The sequence below is a fragment of the Lutjanus erythropterus genome, chromosome 11, assembly GCF_056507025.1.
Source record: "Lutjanus erythropterus isolate fLutEry1 chromosome 11, fLutEry1.hap2, whole genome shotgun sequence".
Lineage (NCBI taxonomy): Eukaryota > Metazoa > Chordata > Actinopteri > Lutjaniformes > Lutjanidae > Lutjanus > Lutjanus erythropterus.
In genome coordinates, this window is record NC_139327.1 from 16,451,545 (window position 1) to 16,471,695 (window position 20,151).

The 20,151-nt window shown below is 37.6% G+C and overlaps 2 protein-coding genes across 3 annotated transcripts; both read left to right on the forward strand.

Moving 5' to 3' along the window:
- The first annotated feature begins 3,261 nt into the window (after positions 1 to 3,261).
- On the forward strand, positions 3,262 to 7,093 carry cwc15 (CWC15 spliceosome associated protein). Its single transcript, XM_084730984.1, has 7 exons — positions 3,262 to 3,386; positions 4,161 to 4,302; positions 5,070 to 5,182; positions 5,978 to 6,078; positions 6,169 to 6,279; positions 6,423 to 6,559; positions 6,649 to 7,093. Exons 2-7 carry the CDS (start codon positions 4,172 to 4,174, stop codon positions 6,776 to 6,778), a joined length of 723 nt encoding a protein of 240 aa, XP_084587110.1. The 5' UTR covers positions 3,262 to 3,386; positions 4,161 to 4,171; the 3' UTR covers positions 6,779 to 7,093.
- A 1,345-nt stretch (positions 7,094 to 8,438) lies between these two features.
- Positions 8,439 to 18,709, forward strand: mtmr2 (myotubularin related protein 2). Of its 2 annotated transcripts, none has more exons than XM_084730985.1 (16): positions 8,439 to 8,827; positions 10,381 to 10,483; positions 10,937 to 10,960; positions 11,079 to 11,145; positions 11,285 to 11,379; positions 11,466 to 11,570; positions 12,581 to 12,685; positions 12,782 to 12,865; positions 13,816 to 13,965; positions 14,060 to 14,248; positions 14,899 to 15,084; positions 15,197 to 15,403; positions 15,501 to 15,593; positions 15,677 to 15,790; positions 15,928 to 16,104; positions 16,805 to 18,709. In XM_084730985.1, exons 1-16 carry the CDS (start codon positions 8,748 to 8,750, stop codon positions 16,967 to 16,969), a joined length of 1,944 nt encoding a protein of 647 aa, XP_084587111.1. In that variant the 5' UTR covers positions 8,439 to 8,747; the 3' UTR covers positions 16,970 to 18,709. The 2 variants fall into 2 exon arrangements, with proteins under 2 accessions (XP_084587111.1, XP_084587113.1); XM_084730987.1 differs by having other exon boundaries at positions 11,082 to 11,145.
- Positions 18,710 to 20,151: the final 1,442 nt, after the last annotated feature.

Consider the following 20,151-nt stretch of genomic DNA (forward strand, 5'->3'; position numbering starts at 1 on the left):
CTTGTCATGATAATCATGGAGTGGGCAGACAGGTGCCATTGTTTTAGTTTAGAGTTTCATGTTTCTGCAAGTGTGACATTCCAGAGTTGTTCAGATTTTTCACAGTCCTTCCTGAGAAATGAAAAAATAGCTTTTTAATGCATTGTTCTTCCTGCTTTTCTTGTGAATGTGACAACCTTGCACCATTTAAACCGACCATACAATTTAGTCCACAGTGGTGCTTTTTTCCCCACTGACTTTAGCCTTGTACAATGTACTTACCACGCTAAATCTGTGGACAGAAATGAAACCCTGCAGCTCATTTAGCTGAGGACATTTCCTAAGAAACATTTTAGTGTTGCTTCACTCTCAGCTCCAAAGAAAAACATGCTGTTCCAGTTGGGGGGATGTCAGGAATCAAGAGAGACCTGATCTGAAACTATTTGGAATTTAATCTACTGCCGGATCACAACCTTTCATTTACACCAAAATACATCCAAGAGAAAAGTGCATCTGAAATCAAAACTCTGAAACTGCAACAGGCACGCCAAAAAATGTAATCTCAGTCTTTACGATTTTACATTTTAATACATTTAAATTTTTGATCTGTGGATTATTCACAGTTTCTGGGACAAAAAGCTAGATTTACACCAACGATTGATTTAAAAGATTTTAAAGATTTTAAATTATGTTGAAGCAAATCTGTTAAATTTAAAAAAGATTAAATCACTTGTTAAACCTTAGTTTAGTTTTTACTCTAACTTGAGGTTTAACCTAAAAAAATGGCTGACTTTTTGAGGTGGACTGAGGAAAAGTCAAGATCCTCTAAAAAGTTAATGAGAAACTCAACCCAATTCAGTTTTATGATGTGTCTCTTCTTTCTTTCACTCCTTTTAATCATTTTGGCCAACAAATTTTTCTCAAAGGCAATCATGCTAACTAGGCTAACTAACTTTTCAGCTAACTCACAAACAATAAAACATTTTGTTAAGGAATACAGAGCAGCCAAAAGTTATCTGTTTTCCCTTGTCTTTTAAAGTTACTAGTTCATGACAGTAATTGAATTAATAAAAATTAAAACAAATAGATTTATTTTAATTGGGGTAAGCAAGCATCTCCATATTGATTAAACTCTTACATCACTAAACTTGGATTTACTAAACAGAGATTAATTTTTAATTTTGCATCAGAGCTCTACTTAATTTTAAATCTGGTTTTACTCATGTTAAACATAGTTTTGCTAAACTCAGTTTAGCACTTATCTTTGATCAAATTAGTCTTTGCTGGTGCAACCCTTTTTTCATGACATTTCACCACAGCCCATTCACTTTCTGTTTTTTTCAGGATGGTGGCAGAAATCTAGAAACATCATTTGGGTGGACTGACCCTTTAAATGTGCTCTAAAAAAAAAGCTTATTTGGTGTCTTTCTGTTTATGCATATTGTATTTACAGTAATGACTTTATCTGGTCTCCACATTATAAAATATGTATATCTATATTTTTCAATGATTTACAATTACATCATCAAAAACAATCAAAAAGACACAAATGATTTGAAAAAAAGCACTTTATGTATAAATACACTTACATTTTTCTGCTGTATGCATGTGGATAAATCATAAAACAATGTTCTCTACAACCTTGAACTACTCTATAATATTGTGAGTGACTACAGATTTATACATTTTTACGGGCGCCTGTCATTTTTCTTGTATTTTCAATTCATAGCACGTTTATGCTTTCATAAATTGGTAAAATGAGAAGTTAGAGTGTGCTGAAAAAAAGCCACTATACATGTAGGGTAATGAGAGTTTAAAAGGTTTAACAATAATAAACCTGGTCTCCAGAAGTTTAAAAAGGCAACAGCACATATTTTCTTTTTCTCCCTCACACACACACGCACACACACACACACACACACACACACACACACACACACACACACACACACACACACACACAGAGGTGTATATAGTATGAATAAGATCTCATCAAACAAAGAGGTCTCAGTTTATCTTTCAGGAAATCACAGTCACACTGTAACTAGTTTGTTTGTCAGCAACAGTGTCTCCACTTTTCAAGAGGAGACTGTTTGTCTCCTGTGGGACAGTTTGTACTTCACAAAGTAAAAAAAAAAAAAAACTTTTAGAGACATAATATTCTGCTGAGTGGAATCCAGCAGAACCTCCTCTGTTAGTTGGTTTGCCTCCTTGAACTTCAGCCAACATCTTCAGTAAAAATGCTTTGTATTCCTACAGCACATTATCAAAACACCATGGAGGTCGTCAAAGTGATATGTGGCATACAGTATATACAGACGTGACATTGTATGTCAGTTGTCTGGAATGGGAACAGGTGTGTTGCTCAATAGAAATTCTTGTGGAGAAACATAAGGGTACATTTTGTACTTAACTGCAGTAAGTCTTGAAATAAAAATTATTTTCTTTTATCAAATCTGACATTGTTTTACAGCTGTTGTCCCAGCAGGAGACCAGGAATCTAAACGTTAAAGTTTGCATACTTCGTTTTCTTCTTTCAATTTTTCATTTATGTTTGTTATTATATTTTATTGTGATTTATGTGTCTTGTGTTCAAATATGTGCGTGCACTGAGACAAATTCATGACAGCTGTTGTCATGACAGCTTTACAACCTTGTTTTCCTGGGGCCTTCTTGGTGTGCTTTTGTGTACAACATCCGCATTGCATACCATGCACATGTAGAAATGTATGCTAACCATAATGCAACCTTGAATACCTGGCAACTAATTAAGATTATAGTGCTGTCAACCATGATTTTTTGTGACTTGCAATGAACTCAAATGATGAAATCCTCTTATGATCATGTGTTAGACCTCAGACTGAAAGGATCAACTGGACAACCAAAGTACTATAAATTCAATTAACAGTACAGTGTTGTAATATTTTTTTTTTCTCTCCTCTATGATAGTAAATTCATTGCTTTTAACAACAAAAAGTATCAATTTCAGTATATATAAATATTGGTGATCCTGGCCCAAATATTGCTTGGTATCAGATTAAAACCTACCCCTGCCTCTTGAAATGTAATGGGGGGCAGGTACCAATGCACTAGGCAGGTTGAGTTCAGATGCATTATCTGATACTATCTGCCCCCTACCTTCCTCAATACAACACTGCACATTGAGTGAAATAAATTATATACTTTAGAAACTGTGGAATATTTGTTGCGTAAGATTTGTATACCCTAACTGAGTATTAATTAGACAAATATATCCAAATAAATTATAGCCATTTAGTAGGTAGATTTAAACGAGTTTTCTCATTTCCGAGTGTTTCTGAATGTATCTGTTCCACGCGCAGGTTTCTACAGGACGTGACGTCACATGTTGTATCGGGTCCTCTTTTTTGTCGTGTGGTAGCAGCTTCGTAAGTGCTATTACTCTAAAATTAAATTCTGAAATGCTGTAATTTGATTTTCTGCTTAATTTATATCACATAAGATTATGAAATAATTCGTCTTTGACGGGACACAGTCGGCTGGAGAGGCGAAATTGCAATGTTTGCCTTCTCAACAGCATTGTTAGCGTGCTAGCAACTTATTAGCTGTGTATGGCTAGCTGGCTAGTTTGTGTTTTGTACTTCATCAACAACTAGAAAGCAGCTTATTTGTCTAATAGTAGAGGGTATATGTGTCACAAAGACATGTTAACAATAAGATGGATGTTACAGTTTTTAATCTGCCCAGTAAAAATGTTTATTGACAGATTTAATTTGTTGCATGCTATCTATAGCTTGTTGCTGAATGTTGTACTTTAGCAATAGGGCTTAATAGTACAGTATCTCAACTGTAATGAAAGAAATATTAATGTTGATGTCACTACAGTACCACACAGCCAGGTCGTTTTTCAATGTTAAATGATTTGGATGTATTGCCCAGCTCTGTCCTACAGACAGTTGGTTCATTGTTTTTAGATATCAACAGAACCTCCCAAGCTTTTGTAACCTCTGCAATGTTAAAACATGTAGGGTAGTATAAAAGTTTATCTTTAGACTGAAAGGAGGAGAATATTGACCTAAACACTGGCAACTTGACTTGATATTTTCATCTTTCCTGGAATTATTTTCAGATTGTGATGTGTATCTTGGTGTGTTTTGAACATATGCTTATGTTTGTTCCCCTCACATGTGTTGTCACAACAGAGCCATCAAAGATGACTACAGCTGCGAGACCAACATTTGAGCCAGCGAGAGGAGGGAGGGGTAAAGGAGAAGGTGATTTGAGTGCCCTGTCCAAACAGTATTCCAGTCGAGATCTTCCGGGTCACACCAAGATCAAATACAGGTCAGCAGATCAAATGTGAACAGAATTGAGTTTTGAGTTGTAAGCAGTGTGTCAGTGAGGTCACCACTAGCTGGTTAGTCTGGATTTAGATCCAGTATCAGAATTGCAAATATTTTATTGATTGTGGGAGGAAATGGGTCACATTGTAGTTTCTCCCGTTCAAGAATATAAAGATACATAAGAAAGTTATGAGAAAAATTTAAATAAGAAGCGTGTAAAATGTGAATTACTACGACAATATAGAACACTGGTAAATAAGAAATGCATAAGAAAAAAAAGGATACTATATATAAGAATATTGTACATAAACGATAATGTTGAAAAATAGGATCTTTATTTAAGTGCACTTAGAAAATAAGAATTATTTTTAAAAAATGTATTAGTTGAAACGTACAATATAAATGCAGTATTGATGTCAGTTTATCCCAAAGTATTTCACTGTAGAATTACTGACTACGGTGGAGTGGATTTTTTGTTTCAGTTCAAAGAGGCTTTATTGGCATAACCATAATAAAGTACAGTATTGCCAAAGCATGTTGTACACAAGAAACAAGCAATAAAATACAAGGTGTAAAGTGCTAAGCAAGATCACACAAAATTATTGTGATGTTAAGTTAGTGCTGCATGAGTGTAGATATAAATTCTACTTAAATCATGGGGTTATAATACTTACTGAGCTGTTGGTTACTGCATCTTGAAAGTGGATGTATACTAGAAGCAAAATATATAGATTTGTTTTTCCATCTAAATATTCCTTCCATTCTCAGGCAACCTACCCAGGATGCCCCTGAGGAGGTGCGTGCCCGTGACTTCCGCAGGGAGCTGGAGGAGAGGGAGCGTGTAGCTGCACGTGAAAAGACCAGAGAAAGAGGACCAAGAGGTTAGTCTTTTTGCTGATGCTAGGCTCAGTGTTGATTAACCTCTTCCACTCTGTCCATTCTTACCATAGGCCTGTTTTTGTCATGGGGAGGGGGGGCATGGGCATGGGTCTTTAGGGGGAGATAGCAGGTCAACACCATATGCCACACAGAAGTGGTATATGTTATTTGAAAGCTGGGAACCTAGATTTGTTTGAGATGCTGCTCAGCACTGCAATCTGTAATAAACATTGTGTTTTCTTCAGGCACCATTAAAATTTTTAAAGTCTGAATAAAAGTGTATAAGGCCTTCATCCCTCCAGGGTACTACATTGAGACACCAAGATGTTGTGTTGGGGAACAGAAAAAAATATTCCATGATTTGGTATCATAAACTAAATGTATATGTCTGTAAAGGGAAGACTTTTGGTTACCCATAGAAACCATTTTCATTCAGTTATTATTAGGTAAAAAGTCACAGGACCTCTTTGAAAATGGCCATGCCAACATTTGGTCTAGCGTTGGAGCGTTACTTAGCCCCCTTCCCAACCAGCTAGACATGGTTGGTATTTCTTTGGGCATCCCTGAGTCTTCTGTTTTCGTATGATAGCAGTATTTTCACCATGGCTGTAGAGCTAAGCCTGTTAGAGCCTCTGAAACAGAGTAATGTCAGTAATGTCAGTCATGGATGTCCCTGTGGATTTTAAGAGGTTAAAATGTCTTTTAGTGTATATTTCTGACCAAGCCCCTCATTGCATCAAAACTTTATGCACATTAAAACATCTGCTGATAATCCTGCGTTGTACCTAATTTTCCAGAGCACACCACTTCATCATCATCGTCATCATCATCTTCAAAGAGGCCCAGACTGGATCAGATCCCAGCAGCCAACCTGGATGCAGATGACCCTCTCACCGATGTAAGTGCTTGCATTGCAACACTCGCTGAACACTCAGTGGTGATTAACATTCATCAAGCTGCCTCACCGATGATGCTTGGTTGTTTATAGGATGACGAGGACGAGGACTCTGAGGAGGACAGTGATGACGACGACACCGCAGCTCTTCTGGCAGAGCTGGAGAAGATCAAGAAGGAGCGGGCTGAAGAGCAAGAACGCAAAGTAAAGTGTAATTTCAGATCGACATGTTTGTACCTGCTGCCTGACAGGAAGCAGTCTGCAAATAAAAAGATATGGATTACATTTGAGAAAGGCCAAATGTTTCCTCTTTGTGTTTAGTGAATATGTTTCTTTTCCCATCTTAGGAGCGGGAGCAAAAGGCAGAGGAGGAGAGAATTCGCATGGAGAATATCCTGAGCGGCAATCCGCTGATTAATTTGGCAGGACAACAACAGCAGCAACAGATGACCCAGAGTCAGAATACATTCAGGGTCAAGAGGAGGTATATAAACACACATTTATGCACAGCATTAGTGCAAGAAAAATGCTCTTCACTTTCCACAAATCATGAATTTGTTAACATGTTTACAGGTGGGATGATGATGTTGTGTTCAAGAATTGTGCCAAAGGAGTGGACGATGCTCGGAAGGAGAAGCGATTCGTCAATGACACACTGCGCTCTGAGTTCCACAAGAAATTTATGGAGAAATATGTAAAGTAAAGGACTTGGTGTATCGTAATTTTATTGTTTTGTTTGTTGTTGGATTTTTTTTTTTCATTTTTATCTCATTTCTTTGGTCTCCGCCCTCTGTTCCAAGAATGGTATGGAATGGCATTCAAATACATCCTGTATTGAAATACATTAGTATTTGTACAGTCAACAAGTTGTACATAAATGAGTTGGTGAGTTACATCATTTGAATAAAGCTGATAAAAATGGTGAATGAAATTGTTAATATGATTCAACATCTGAGTCTTTCTGTAGGTTTTTTTTTTTTTAAGATTAATTTCAATAAACAAAGACTTGTGTTTAAAATGGCTTGCAGGAATTTCTCTTAAAATGATGGATGTCATTTGTGACTAGTGGCTTTGTTTTCCAAACATTCTGCCCTTTTCTGAATTTGATTGGTAATGAATTTGTTTATTGTACAGTTCTCACTGAGCAAGATCTTACTCAGAAACTCTGTTTTAAGACAATAGGTTTTATACGTTCATGTTAATAATAACAGATGGAGAAAACAACATTCAAATTCTAAAAACAGGTATTCCTTGTATCTTTTGGCACATATTTGTGTAGTTGTCCACTTAAGTGCATTTATATGATAATATTAGAAAGATCCTTGTAAGTCTCTTCCTATTTTTCTATAGTATGGTAAAGATTGATGGGGTTCTTAGTGACTTTCCACTGTTCTGAGTGTTGGTAACCCAGTTTGGATTCAGAAATCTATGATCACAGTCCTAACAGAATGCCTTCTTTTCAGCTGCATTAATTATTTGTTTATTTTACTTAGTGTTCATGCCCTGTATCCTTGGGTTCCTTTTGTTTTCTGCAATTTAGAGGTGTATAAAGATTACTCTCATTGATTACATAGATTATCTCACACAATTATGTAAATAGAATAACTTTTTTCTTTCTTCATCTATCCATACTCAGTATAAATCTAATGTCTAATAACCATGTACATGTAATTACCAGCATAACCTGATGCTATGATAAGATAAATACCTGTATATTCCAATATCAATATGACCTATAACAGTTGACTTAAATTCTATTCTTTATTGTTTAAAATGTTGGTATAATGTTTAAATTCTCACATTCAATCTATATATTCTAATGCGATAAGATAAAATTGTTTAGGAGTCAGTGCAGAATGAAGCACCATTAAGATACACTGCAGTGAGTGAGGTCTGTTTTTTTTTTTTTAATTCGAGCACCAAGTAGATAAACAGAACAAAAACAATGAAGTTGCAGAGATATGGCATTTGGGCACCATTAGTTGCATGAAGCACATCAAGACGGTACTCGATTTCTTTCCATGTTCGCTGTAGTATAACCTCATCAATGATGGCAATGACATCAGTGATCTTCTGCTTCAGGTCGACGGTGGATGTCTTCCATACTAAATCCTGTAGTTTCACTTAGTCTGCATATCCGATTTTGTTTCAATAAACCACGATACACATTGTGCCTTTTCTTGAGGAGTAGCCATTTTTTAGGGCTTTATTTAACAGAACCTATTTCATCAACAGGGTACCTGAAATACACAAATGCAATGTGATTAAAAACTTTGATAAACACTGAGTACATAGAACAAATCTGATTAACATATCTCATCAAGTGCTTTTGTAATATTTTTTTTAATTGTAAAGAGACTTTGTTTACACCCTGTATTACCCTCAAAACAACATCTACAGCTGTTTCAGAGTAAATGGGTTCATTATAGAAGGTACAAGGAGCAGTGAAGGCAGCATGTGATGTGCGGGGCAACCGGCAGGGGGCGCCATCTTGGACAATCGCTTCCTTGTGACAAGGATTGGGAGGCTGCTGGGAAAAGATGGCAGCTTCCTTTTGTGTGTGGGGATTTGCCTTAGTCCGAGGGGGGATTTAAAGACGTTCCTCAGTGAATTCGCGGACCTCCACCGCTTACCGCGGCCGGTTATCAAACACTTGAACCAGGAGAAGAAACATGGAGAAGAGCGGGAGCGTCGACAGTTTGGGCTCGAAGCGCTCCTCCTCCCGACAGCCAAGTGTTGATTCATTGTCCAGGTAGCTAAACCCACCACAACACATCGCATTTTAAGCTAGATAAAAGTTTTCAAACTAACACAAGACTGTATATTTCCGTTTTATCTTTTAAATTAACATCTCTAATCCTAGCACGCTGTTTGTAACCCTTCAGAAGTGACTGTTAAACTACAAATTGTGAAAACAAATTGCTATGACACGACCACCGACACTGACAGTTAATTTGGGCTCCATTAAACGGCTGAGTTATTGTCTCCATTAATCAAACGCTTAAATTTCTATATGTTCCATTTCTACATGTCCATGCTGTTTTGTATGTATCTGTATGTATTGTGTACATTGTTAATGCCCTGCTTGTTTGCATATGTCACTACTGCTTTTTACTGTATGTCTTTATCCTGTCTGTAAACCAAGTACCCCCTTTTGTTTTTGCTTTGTTCTGTTTTAGGAAGCCTTTTAACACATTGGACAGGGACTGCAGATGAAAAATAGCTTCTTTTGTGTTTTTTTTTTTTTTTTTTTAGCTAATTCTGACATTTTTGCCATTTTTATTTAGTCTAGTAATGTGCAGTGTCCTGCTCCAAATAAACGGAACTTAAGAATTATTTACCTGTGAGGTGTGAAAATTTAAGCAACTGTACATGAGAATTCATCAGAGTCAAGAGTAATGTCATGTATTTGCACACTCAGTCAGGCCAACACCCAAAAACTCTAAAACGGCTACTTTATCGAGTGAGGTCAGGTGTTGATCATGTTTTAGATGAATCAACTCATGGTTTGGCCTAGAAAATGTTAGAAAATAATAATAGAAAAATGCTCAGCGCAGGTTTCTAGGGTTCAAGATGATTCCATCATGTCGCTTGTTTTGCTCCAGCAGCAGTCATCTTCTCTCAGATATTCAATTTACAAAGTTTTAAAACAAAGACAAGTAGAGCTGCAACAATTACTAGATTAATCGACAAGTCAGTCAGGAAAAAAAATAAATCAATTGCCAGTTGTTTTGCTAATCAATTAATTGCTTTAGTCATTTATCATTTGCTGGTTCCAGTCTATAAATATAAGGATTTGCTTCTTCTCTTTGTTCTTTGGGACTATCAATGAAGGTCTTAGGGTTTCTGACTGTTGGCTGGACAAGTGAAGCAATTTCAATGTCAATTTGGGCTCTAAGAAATTGTGATAAGCAGCAACTTTTCATGTTTTACAGACTGAGTAATAATCAATTAATCGTAAAGATAATAAACAGAATAAAAGATACTGAAAATAATCTGCAGTTGCAGCTGCAGAGAAAAACTGCAGATCATTGTGTTTGAGAAGCTGGAAGCAGATATTACTTGGCCTCATTGCTTAATGATAATAAATTACACCCACAATGAATTGATTATCCAATTTGTTAATAAGTGATGTTCAGTCAACTAATAGATATTTGATTAAGCACTAGCCTGCATATTTATTCAGTCTGTCTAACCGGTAGGAAAAAAGTTGCTACTCAGCTTATAAACACGAGATGACAAATGGCTCTGTTTACACCTCACTCAGTATTTCCTCTCATCGTTTGTCACATTATCTCTCACCAGTACTTCCACCTCTCGCTCTGACCGGTCTGCCCAGGCCAAGCCTCCTTCGGCCATGTCCTCTGACTCCGTGTCCACCTCTGCGGAGCTCTCCCCAGAGCTCAGGGTTAGTAGCCTGCACCCCTTTAACTGTTTAATTGATAGGGATGGGAATCGAGAACTGTTTCCATGTCTCCTGATCCTTTGGAATCGTATGTCTCTAAGCTTATCAATGCCATTAATCAACGCTGTCATGTTTTTCTGACAATTGTACATTTTAAAACAATGATAGCAAACTAATGGGTCTACACTGCTGGAAACTTGCAGCAAGAAGGAGTCATGGTGGAGAGTTTTTTCTTTTCTTTTTTTTTTTTAATCTTTTACTTGTTTTGATGCTGAAAACCTATGTAGGTTTATTGTTTTACAAACAGAAATTTGGTCAGGAATTAAGGGACTTGCTAAAGAATAAGATCAATAAGCAGACTGAACAATGGCATTGGTATCAATAAGATATTATCACTTCCCATCCCTATAAAGGTAATGACCAAAGCATGACTCTGCTTTTTTCTGCATCCTTCAGGTTAAGCCCAAAACTCATGCCAAGGTATGCCATCTCATGAATTACACACTTGCCAACATATGTCTTTGAATAATGGTTTATAATGACTAACTCAGGAAGTTTGTGAGTTTGTTTGCAACTAATTGGTACATAATGTTTCCAGCAGGTGCTGAGAGACTCAGACAAAGAGGAACCACAGTTACTTCCAAATGAAATAGTGCAAGACATAGGTAGGTTCTCTTTTTGCTGCAGTCACAGCTCTAATCAAAACAGCTTACTTGTTTTAGTAAGCAGGCAGAGCAGCTTTTTTAGAAATCAAAGCAGTTTGTACTTGGCTAAATAAAGATTTTTTTCTTATTTGATCCACAGCTCAAGATGTTACCTACTTCTGTCCTTTCATTGGAGCACTGAGGGGAACAGTGACTGTTACCAACTACAGACTTTTCTTCAAATGCATGGACAGGGTATGCTTAGTGAATTTTTAAAAAATGCACTAGAAATATTTCAAAGGAATCGTTCTGTTTTTGTTAATGTGCTGTTTTGTTTCTAGGAGCCAGCATTTGTGCTGGACCTGCCCCTCGGGGTGGTGAGTCGTGTGGAAAAGATTGGAAGTGCGTCAACCCGTGGTGATGTGTCCTACGGGCTGGTTTGCAAGGTGAGTGAAATGGTCCGGAATAACTACGCTTGTTTTTTATGTTTACAGGTTACAGATGCAATAGCACAGTTGGTGACAGTTATACAGGGCACAGGTTAAGGCTCATCCCTGCTGTGTCAGAAATCAACTATTAAAGGGACAGTTCAGATTATCTGAAGCGGGACTGTATGAGGTACTTACCCATAGTCAATGTATTACCTTCAGTAGATGGCAGTTGGCACCTCTAATGAACTGCTGTGGACAGGGTCAGCAACAAAATGTATTTTAGCCACTTACAAAAGATGTACCAAAAAATGTTTAAGTGTACGCTGTATTTACAATATTTTCACCACTTTACTTTGCCATCAGCATCACTTTCCACTCTGCAAACCAATCAAACGTCAGTAATTTTACCTTGCATAACACAGGAGTTGCTGGTCTACAGCTGTCTTGACCTAGTTTATTTACTTTGTTTGTGTTATTATGTGACTCTGTGAATCTGAACTTTGCTTTTAAAACACAGAAGTCTGCAAGGTAAAATTACTGATTTCACAGTGGAGTTTGGCTAGTATGGAGAGAGCAATATTTTCTCATTTATTTTATAAATAACAGCTGTTTCCCCATCTGAAAAGGATGTCTGGTGTCAAAGTACAGTAACTTATAATAATATATAATATTTTAAATATAGTGTACACTTAAACTGATAATGATTTTTTAGGTGGATCTTTTTAAAGTGGCTAACATACCTTTTGTTGCTGACCCTGTCCACTGGAGTGTATTCCTTAGCTGCTGCCCGTCTGCTTCTGCAAACATGGGGGAGTGCTGACCACCATCTTCTGTAGCTAATACACTGCCTATAGATAAGTCCCTAGTACAGCCCCACTTCAGATAATCCAAACTGTCGCTTTAAGAAAGAGTAAGACTATGAACAAGCTCCACAATAGTATGCTGTTAATACATGTTATAGTGTCTTTACTTTCATATACCCACCCCTGAGTTTGACCATGACCTGCTGCTCTGCCTCTGTGCAGGATATGCGTAATCTACGATTTGCACACAAACAACTGGACGACACACTCAGGAAGTCCATCTTCGAAGTGCTGATGAAATTTGCGTTTCCTGTTTCCAATGGACTGGTGAGTGATTGCCAGCCATGTTGTAACTGACACTGACTGTAGCTCTTCAGTCACTGTACACCAGTTTATGAAATTCTGTCTCTGTACTCTCTCCAGCAAATCTTTGCCTTTGAATACGGTCAAGTGTTTCCTGAAAATGGATGGAAGGTGTACGACGCTGTCTCAGAATACAAAAGACAGGTATTTGAAAATGACGTGTCTTGATTTCTTGGCTTAATGTTAAAGGGATAGTTGGGATTATTTGAAGTGGGGTTTTTTGTGGTACTTTTTGGCAGTCAGTTTATTATCTACATTTGATGCCGGTCGACTTGCCCCCATTTTGGGGAAGCAGTGGGAATCCTGGTGTAGGAAGCTAAACAGTGAAGTGCTGTGGAGTGGGATTGCAAGGAAAGGTATTTTAACCAGCTAAACAAAGGCCCATTTAAAAAGAAATTAATATCAGTTTAAGTGTATGCTATATTTAGAATATTTTCACCATTTTAATTTGCCATCTGACAGCCTTTTCTGATGGGAAACCACCATTATATAAGCCACATGTCGCACTTTCTAAACCAACCAGACTTCACTTGTGAAATCAGCCATTTTACCTCGCAGAACAGGAGGTGCTGGTCTATCACTGCATTGATCTGTTAGTTTGTGTGTGTTATTGTGCGACTTTGGTATTTTAAAAGGATGGTTCGGATTCACAGAAATCACACAACAACAACAAACTAACAGATCAAGACAGCAGGAGAACAGCAGCTCTCATGTTCTGTGAGGTAAAATTACTAATATCACCCATTGAGTTTGGTTGATTTGGAGAGAATGCTTTTTGGTTTATATAATAATGGTTTCCCCATCAGAAACGGCTGTCTGATAGCAAAGTAAAGCAATGAAAATATTCTAAATATAGCCTACACTTGAACTGATATTGATTTTAGGTGGGCCTTTTTGTCAGTGGCTAAAATATCTTTTGTTGCTGACCCTGTGCACAGCAGTTCGTTGTTTGTCTTCCTACACCAGCTTGTGTGCTGGTAACCCTACATCAGGTAATACACTGTCGATAAGTACCTCATACAGCCGCACTTCAAACATCCAAACTACCCCTTTAAAGAAATCTTATTACATTGGTTGCTTGTGTGTTTCTTAAGGGTATACCTAATGAAAGCTGGAGGCTAACAAAAGTAAACGACCATTACGAGGTTTGTGACACCTACCCATCAACTCTGGCGGTGCCGGTCAACATACCGGACGAGGAGCTGAAGAGAGTCGCTGCCTTCCGAGCAAAGGGAAGGATACCTGTGAGTGACCAGTCTTCAGCATGAATCTACATAACCTGTCCTGTGCAGCTGTTTTCTTGTACTGTGGTGATATTCTGTTATTCTCTCTGTGTAGGTGTTGTCATGGATCCATCCAGAGAGCCAGGCGACTGTGACGCGCTGCAGTCAGCCCATGGTTGGGGTAAATGGGAAGCGTAGCAAAGAGGATGAGAAATACCTCCAGGCGATCATGGATGCTAATGCACAGTCCCATAAACTCTTCATTTTTGATGCCAGGCCCAGTGTCAACGCTGCTGCCAACAAGGTTAAACAGATTTTTTCAAAAAGCAATATTTGAAAAGGAAAACTATATTAATATAGTATTTCAAGAATTTGTCTTGTTTTTGTTAGTATTAGGGTCTGTACTACTAACCCCGTCTCCCAGAGGTGTGTGTACTCAACTTCAACACCAATGTCTTCACTTGGACTCAAGTCTTTTGATTTAACATTACTCGATACTTTCCCCAAAACCTAAAGTTTTAAAAGTGTGTTGTAAAAAGTGTGCCACGAATCAATTAATTTTCCATCATGCCCCGAACCAGCTATAGTTAATGCTGTTTAATCCCAACAAACAACACTTTTCAACACTTAAATTACCCTGATCCACGATGTTTAAAGCAATCTGACCCCATCCAATCAAATTCCAGGAGAGAACTATGAAGAACTCACATTACATTACTGAGCTCCAGCCAGAAATAATGTTACCAAAGATAATTTAATTCACCTGCAAAAACTCTGCAATGGTCAACAAAAAATAGATTACCTACATGTGCACAACAACTCTAACTTCATTAGACATTTGAAGTTGCACAAAGAACGCAAAGTTGAGGTTACGTTGTTAAAATGCCACTACATTTGGAGAAGAAAACAATATTCCCATCTTTGCTGTCTCCACTTGTTTTGTTTCTTCCCCAGATGAAAGGCGGTGGTTATGAAAGTGAGGATGCGTATCAAAATGCTGAGCTGGTGTTCTTGGACATTCATAACATCCATGTGATGAGAGAGTCACTCCGCAAGCTGAAGGACGTGGTCTACCCCAACATCGAGGACTCCCACTGGCTCTCCAATCTGGAATCCACTCACTGGCTTGAGCACATCAAGGTGAGCATAAAGATGCATCACTGTGACTGTGAACTAGGACAGGAATGAGGTAAAAATAAAATTTGCCAATTCTCAGCTTTTTGATTAAGTTGTTTTGTGTGTGTGTTTGTAGCTGATCCTGGCCGGAGCACTGCGGATCGCGGACAAGGTAGAGTCTGGGAAAACCTCAGTAGTGGTGCACTGTAGTGATGGATGGGACCGCACAGGCCAGCTCACCTCTTTGGCCATGCTCATGCTGGACGGTTACTACCGCACCATCCGCGGCTTTGAGGTGCTGCTGGAGAAGGAGTGGTTGAGCTTTGGTCACCGCTTCCAGCTGGTAAACAAATTCTTATACACTTTTGATGTTTTGGAAACCACATGAGGTGCAGTGGCATCACTGTTTGTTGTCTCTTCTCTTTCATCATTTCTCATAGCGCATTGGTCATGGTGATAAGAACCACACAGATGCAGACCGCTCACCTGTTTTTATTCAGTTCATTGACTGTGTCTGGCAGTTGACTCGGCAGGTAAGAATCTTAACTGTTATGTGGAAAATTCCTCAGAGTAGCACAGTCTCTCGGGGACACTAATGAAGCTGTTTTTACTTAAGTTTCCTGCAGCGTTTGAGTTTAACGAATACTTCCTCGTCACCATCCTGGACCACCTGTACAGCTGCCTGTTTGGAACATTCCTGTGCAACAGCGAACAGCAGAGGTTGAAGGAAGTAAGAGCATATTTGGATTGAAAAATGATGCATTTTAAAGTAAAATAGTGGAGAAAATGTGGAGTAGAAAGTCTGCTACTAGTACTGATGTTTGTTGTATATTCATTGTCATGACAACTGCTCCTTTTATTTTGCAGGAGATTCCCAAAAGAACAGTGTCTTTGTGGTCTTACATAAACAGCCAGCTGGAGGAGTTCACCAATCCTTTGTATGTGAACTATTCCAACCATGTGCTGTTCCCTGTAGTCAGCTTACGTCACCTTGAGCTTTGGGTTGGTTACTACATCCGCTGGAACCCGCGCATGAGACCTCAGGTATGTTTACAAACCTGTTTCTGACGTCAGAGTTTGCACTTCATATGTGCTCCACTTAAGTCATTAAACTTTAGCTTTGAATCAGAAACATGTAAGACCCTAGCATTCAAAAATGAGCAATGCAGTCTATCTATAGATGGTACTTTAAATAGGTTGGATCCCTATTTAATATGCGATCAGGTATCATCAACTATTTGATAATTGATTAAATGTTTTGAGATGTTGATGATGATTTAAGCCTTTCAAATGTGAATATTTTGTAGTTTCTTTAGTCCTCTCTGACAGTAAACTGAATAATTTTAGGTTGTGGACAGAACAAGGTATTTGAGGACATCATCTTAGGCTTTTGGAAACAGTGGTTGAACTTTCTCACAATTTTGTGACATTTTATGGACCAAACGGCTAATCAGTTAATTAAGAAAATGGTTGGCAGATCAAAAAAAGATGTAATCATTAGTTACAGTGCGATGTGATTGTAGTAATCAGAGAGTTTATGCATAGGCTCTGTGTGGATATCTGCGTACCATCAATTGTTGGGACTGTGTTGACTTATCCATGTAGAGACACTGATCTACTGCATATGTGTGTAATTCGTCCTCCAAGCAGACTCCAGAAAGTACTTCAAAAAACGTAGCAGGTGTACATGTCCATTTGAAGATATAATGCAGCCCTTACGCACAGCTTTTGTTTTTTTGTCCAGGAACCTGTTCATCAGCGCTACAAAGAGCTGTTGGCAAAGCGCGCTGAGCTGCAGAAGAGAGTGGACGAGTTACAACGAGAGGTGACCAATCGCTCAGCCTCATCCTCGTCTGAACGGGCGGGCTCCCCCACACGCTCCATCACTCCGGTGCAGACCTTTGTTTGACAGAGCTCGGCCCTCATGATGGTGGTCGCAGAAGCTCCCTGTGAGAATCCTGCCTGTGAGAAGGTGCCCTGCAGTAGTGATCAGTAGGCCACATGTGGCACCAAGAAGGACCTGGGCGTCTTTGAGTGACACACCATGTTTATACACTACTACCGAAAGTCTGATGAAGCACATGACTGTATTTGCATGTCTCACAGGTCATGTAGGGTGTCTGCCTCAGACTGCTTTACCACAGCCATATTGTACTCCACGGTTGAGAGGACATGTAACTAGAACAGCGAGTACTGTTAAGCGTATGGAACTACCTACAATCAGTGTTGATAGTTTTTGAAGTACACTAGAAAATTACGCGGGTAAAATACTATATATGCCTTATACACTTCATAGGAACACACTTCATTCCTCTTCACTGCAAACATTTGTTATTGATTTGAAAGCAATACCACTGAAACAATCGTGAAAATGTACATTGCTGCAAAAATTCAAACCTGTTGTACTAAAACAAACTAAATGGCTCGAGAGTTGTTAAAATATTCAGAAATGTAGCTAAAGGGCTGTAGTGTTAGCTTCTTCTAATAGTAATAAAAAAAAATAGTCATAGAGTGCATTAAAAAAGTTGGCAGGGTCTCTTACCAAGTCAGTGCTTTTAGATTGTTGTGACCAAATATCTTTTTTTTAATGAATACATCATGTGTCATGTAAGGCATTCCTCTCATTGAGTGAGTAAAGTTTTGTAAGTTTCATTTTTCTAACTAGTTAACCTTATTTATTATGCTTTTTAGTCCAAGCTTGTATTTATGGCTCACAAACACACAGGATATGCAATAGTTAATGAATTCTCATTCATTCACTCAAAATGTTGGTGTGTGAACATTTCTTACAGATGCTTCTTAAAGCTAGTATCAGCCAATAGTCTCTGTTATAGGTAGCAGAGTGTGTAAGGACTAATAATTTGCTTTGGGTATTTTTTTTTATATAGTTTAATAAAGATGTGTGCCTTGCTATGAATGACTGTTTGGGAGAATAACAATAGAAATCTGTGCACAGTCTTTAAATTCCAAGGTTTAACAGTAAATACAGTGTTAGTTTGCCTTTCTTCTGCAATAAACACAACTTCAAGTAGTTTGGTTGCTCACGTTAGTGTGGTATCAACACAACACCCTGCAGTCAGTTCATTGATTTTAGCAATTAGTGTTTCAAATGGTAGCAAAACCCAAATTACATTTGCATTAATTATCTCTGATTATGAATATGGCCCTGCCATAATATGTGAGAAAAAGAGTGCCTTTTACTATAAATGAAAAAATATGAAAGTGATTTAAATATCTGAAAGTTACAGTGTGACTGTGCTGGAGAGTGATATTAGACTGCAGTGGTCTGAAAACATTACCATAGTCATATTCAAGCTGTTTAACGCTCATACATAAATATTAGATCACTAGCCTTAAATTGGCTTTAACAGACTTATTATTCCCTTGACTTTTGTTTTTAATTTATGCCTACTTAATTTGTATTGCCACTTGTATTGACTTAATGGCCCTTTAAAAGTGTACAGCTATTAAAACACACTATTACAAGTTATCCACACTGTTTATGTGATGCTGCAATGCTGTATGCTCTTCACTGCTTCAAAACATGTTTTTCTGAAATTGATGCAGGCAACAGCAAAGTCAAACAGTACTGTCAAATGTCAAGATGTATCAAAATTGTTTAATTAATAAAAAATGCTGATACTATGTAGTCAACTTTTTGTGAACTTTTTGGTTCTTTTCAATGTGTAAGTAAAAAGGGTTTCTGGAGGAAACGCTATTTAATTCCTTGTGGTGTTTTAATTAAGAAGAAACTGATTTCAAGGAGTCGTACAAAAAAATGAGAGGAGACAAACAAATGCAGCATGCAGCAGTGGAGACTGTAAACATAAGGTCTACTGTAAGTCAGCTGATTCAGGGGTCAACTGAAAGACAAACATTAAGATTTAATGAGGTTTTCAAGGCAAAAATACAAGCCCAATTAAAAAAAAATGGTGGTGGCATGTGTAAAATATATATTTAAAAAAACAATGCAATGATTTGGAACTTTTTGACCTATATTCAAATTAATACATTACAAAGACAAGGTATTTAATGTAGAAACTGATTAACTTTATTATTTGTTTGTTTGATTTTTTTTATAAATTCATTCATTCTCATTCTGAATTTGATGCCTGTAATGTGTTCCAAAAAAGTTGAGACAGGAGCATGTTTACCACCGTGATACATCAGATGAAAAAATGATGAAAAAAATATGATCACCTGTTATTAATGCTAAATGTACTGTACAAAACTAAATTGAATATAGGTCAAAAAGGATTTGCAAATCATTGCATTCAGTTTTCACACAACATCCCAACTTTTTTGAAAATGTGGTTGTAATTCAAAAGAAAATTTTAATCTACAAAATGGTTAACAGTAGAGGTTGGCTGATATATTGGTATTTTCACATGCCTGCTGTTAAATGACAATAAACTGAAGTACAGAAATGCCAAAGATGTTTTGTAACAGTCTCGTCATTCTACACCTCGTCCACCAGAGAGTGACAATTCCCTGATCGTCTGTTTCAGGGCCTGGAGTCATTTTTTAATAAAAAAGACTATCTTGTGACTATCAGAGCTCCTGACAGTCTAATGCCCCAGGCCTTCACTGACATTACTGAAGCATGGTTGCTTACTATTGCCACATATGCAAACTGGGGAAGAGTTTCATCATAACAATGTATTTGCAGTGGTGGAAAGAGTACTGAAGTACTGACTAATCTGTACTCAAGGAGAAATACATACATTACTGAAATATTACCCAGCTACAAGTAAAACCACTGGTGTAAAAAGGAGTACAAGGTATTCTTCTCAAAAACTACTTAGAGTATTAGTAGTACTTTTTAAATGTTAGGGTTAGGGTTAGACTTAATGCATTATCAATATAAGGTATTAAATTTAATGTAGGATTTTAAAAGTAGTTAAGTAGATTGCAGTGTAATGTATACTTACTAAGTAAGAGTAAAATTACTGACTGAAAATGAAAATCAGTAGTTGTGAGATGTTGCTGTCACCCCTGAGTAGAAGTATAAAGTATGAAAATACCCAAAATACAAGTACCTCAAACTGGTCACCATTCACTTCAATTGTACTGGATTTGGCTGCAACGCTG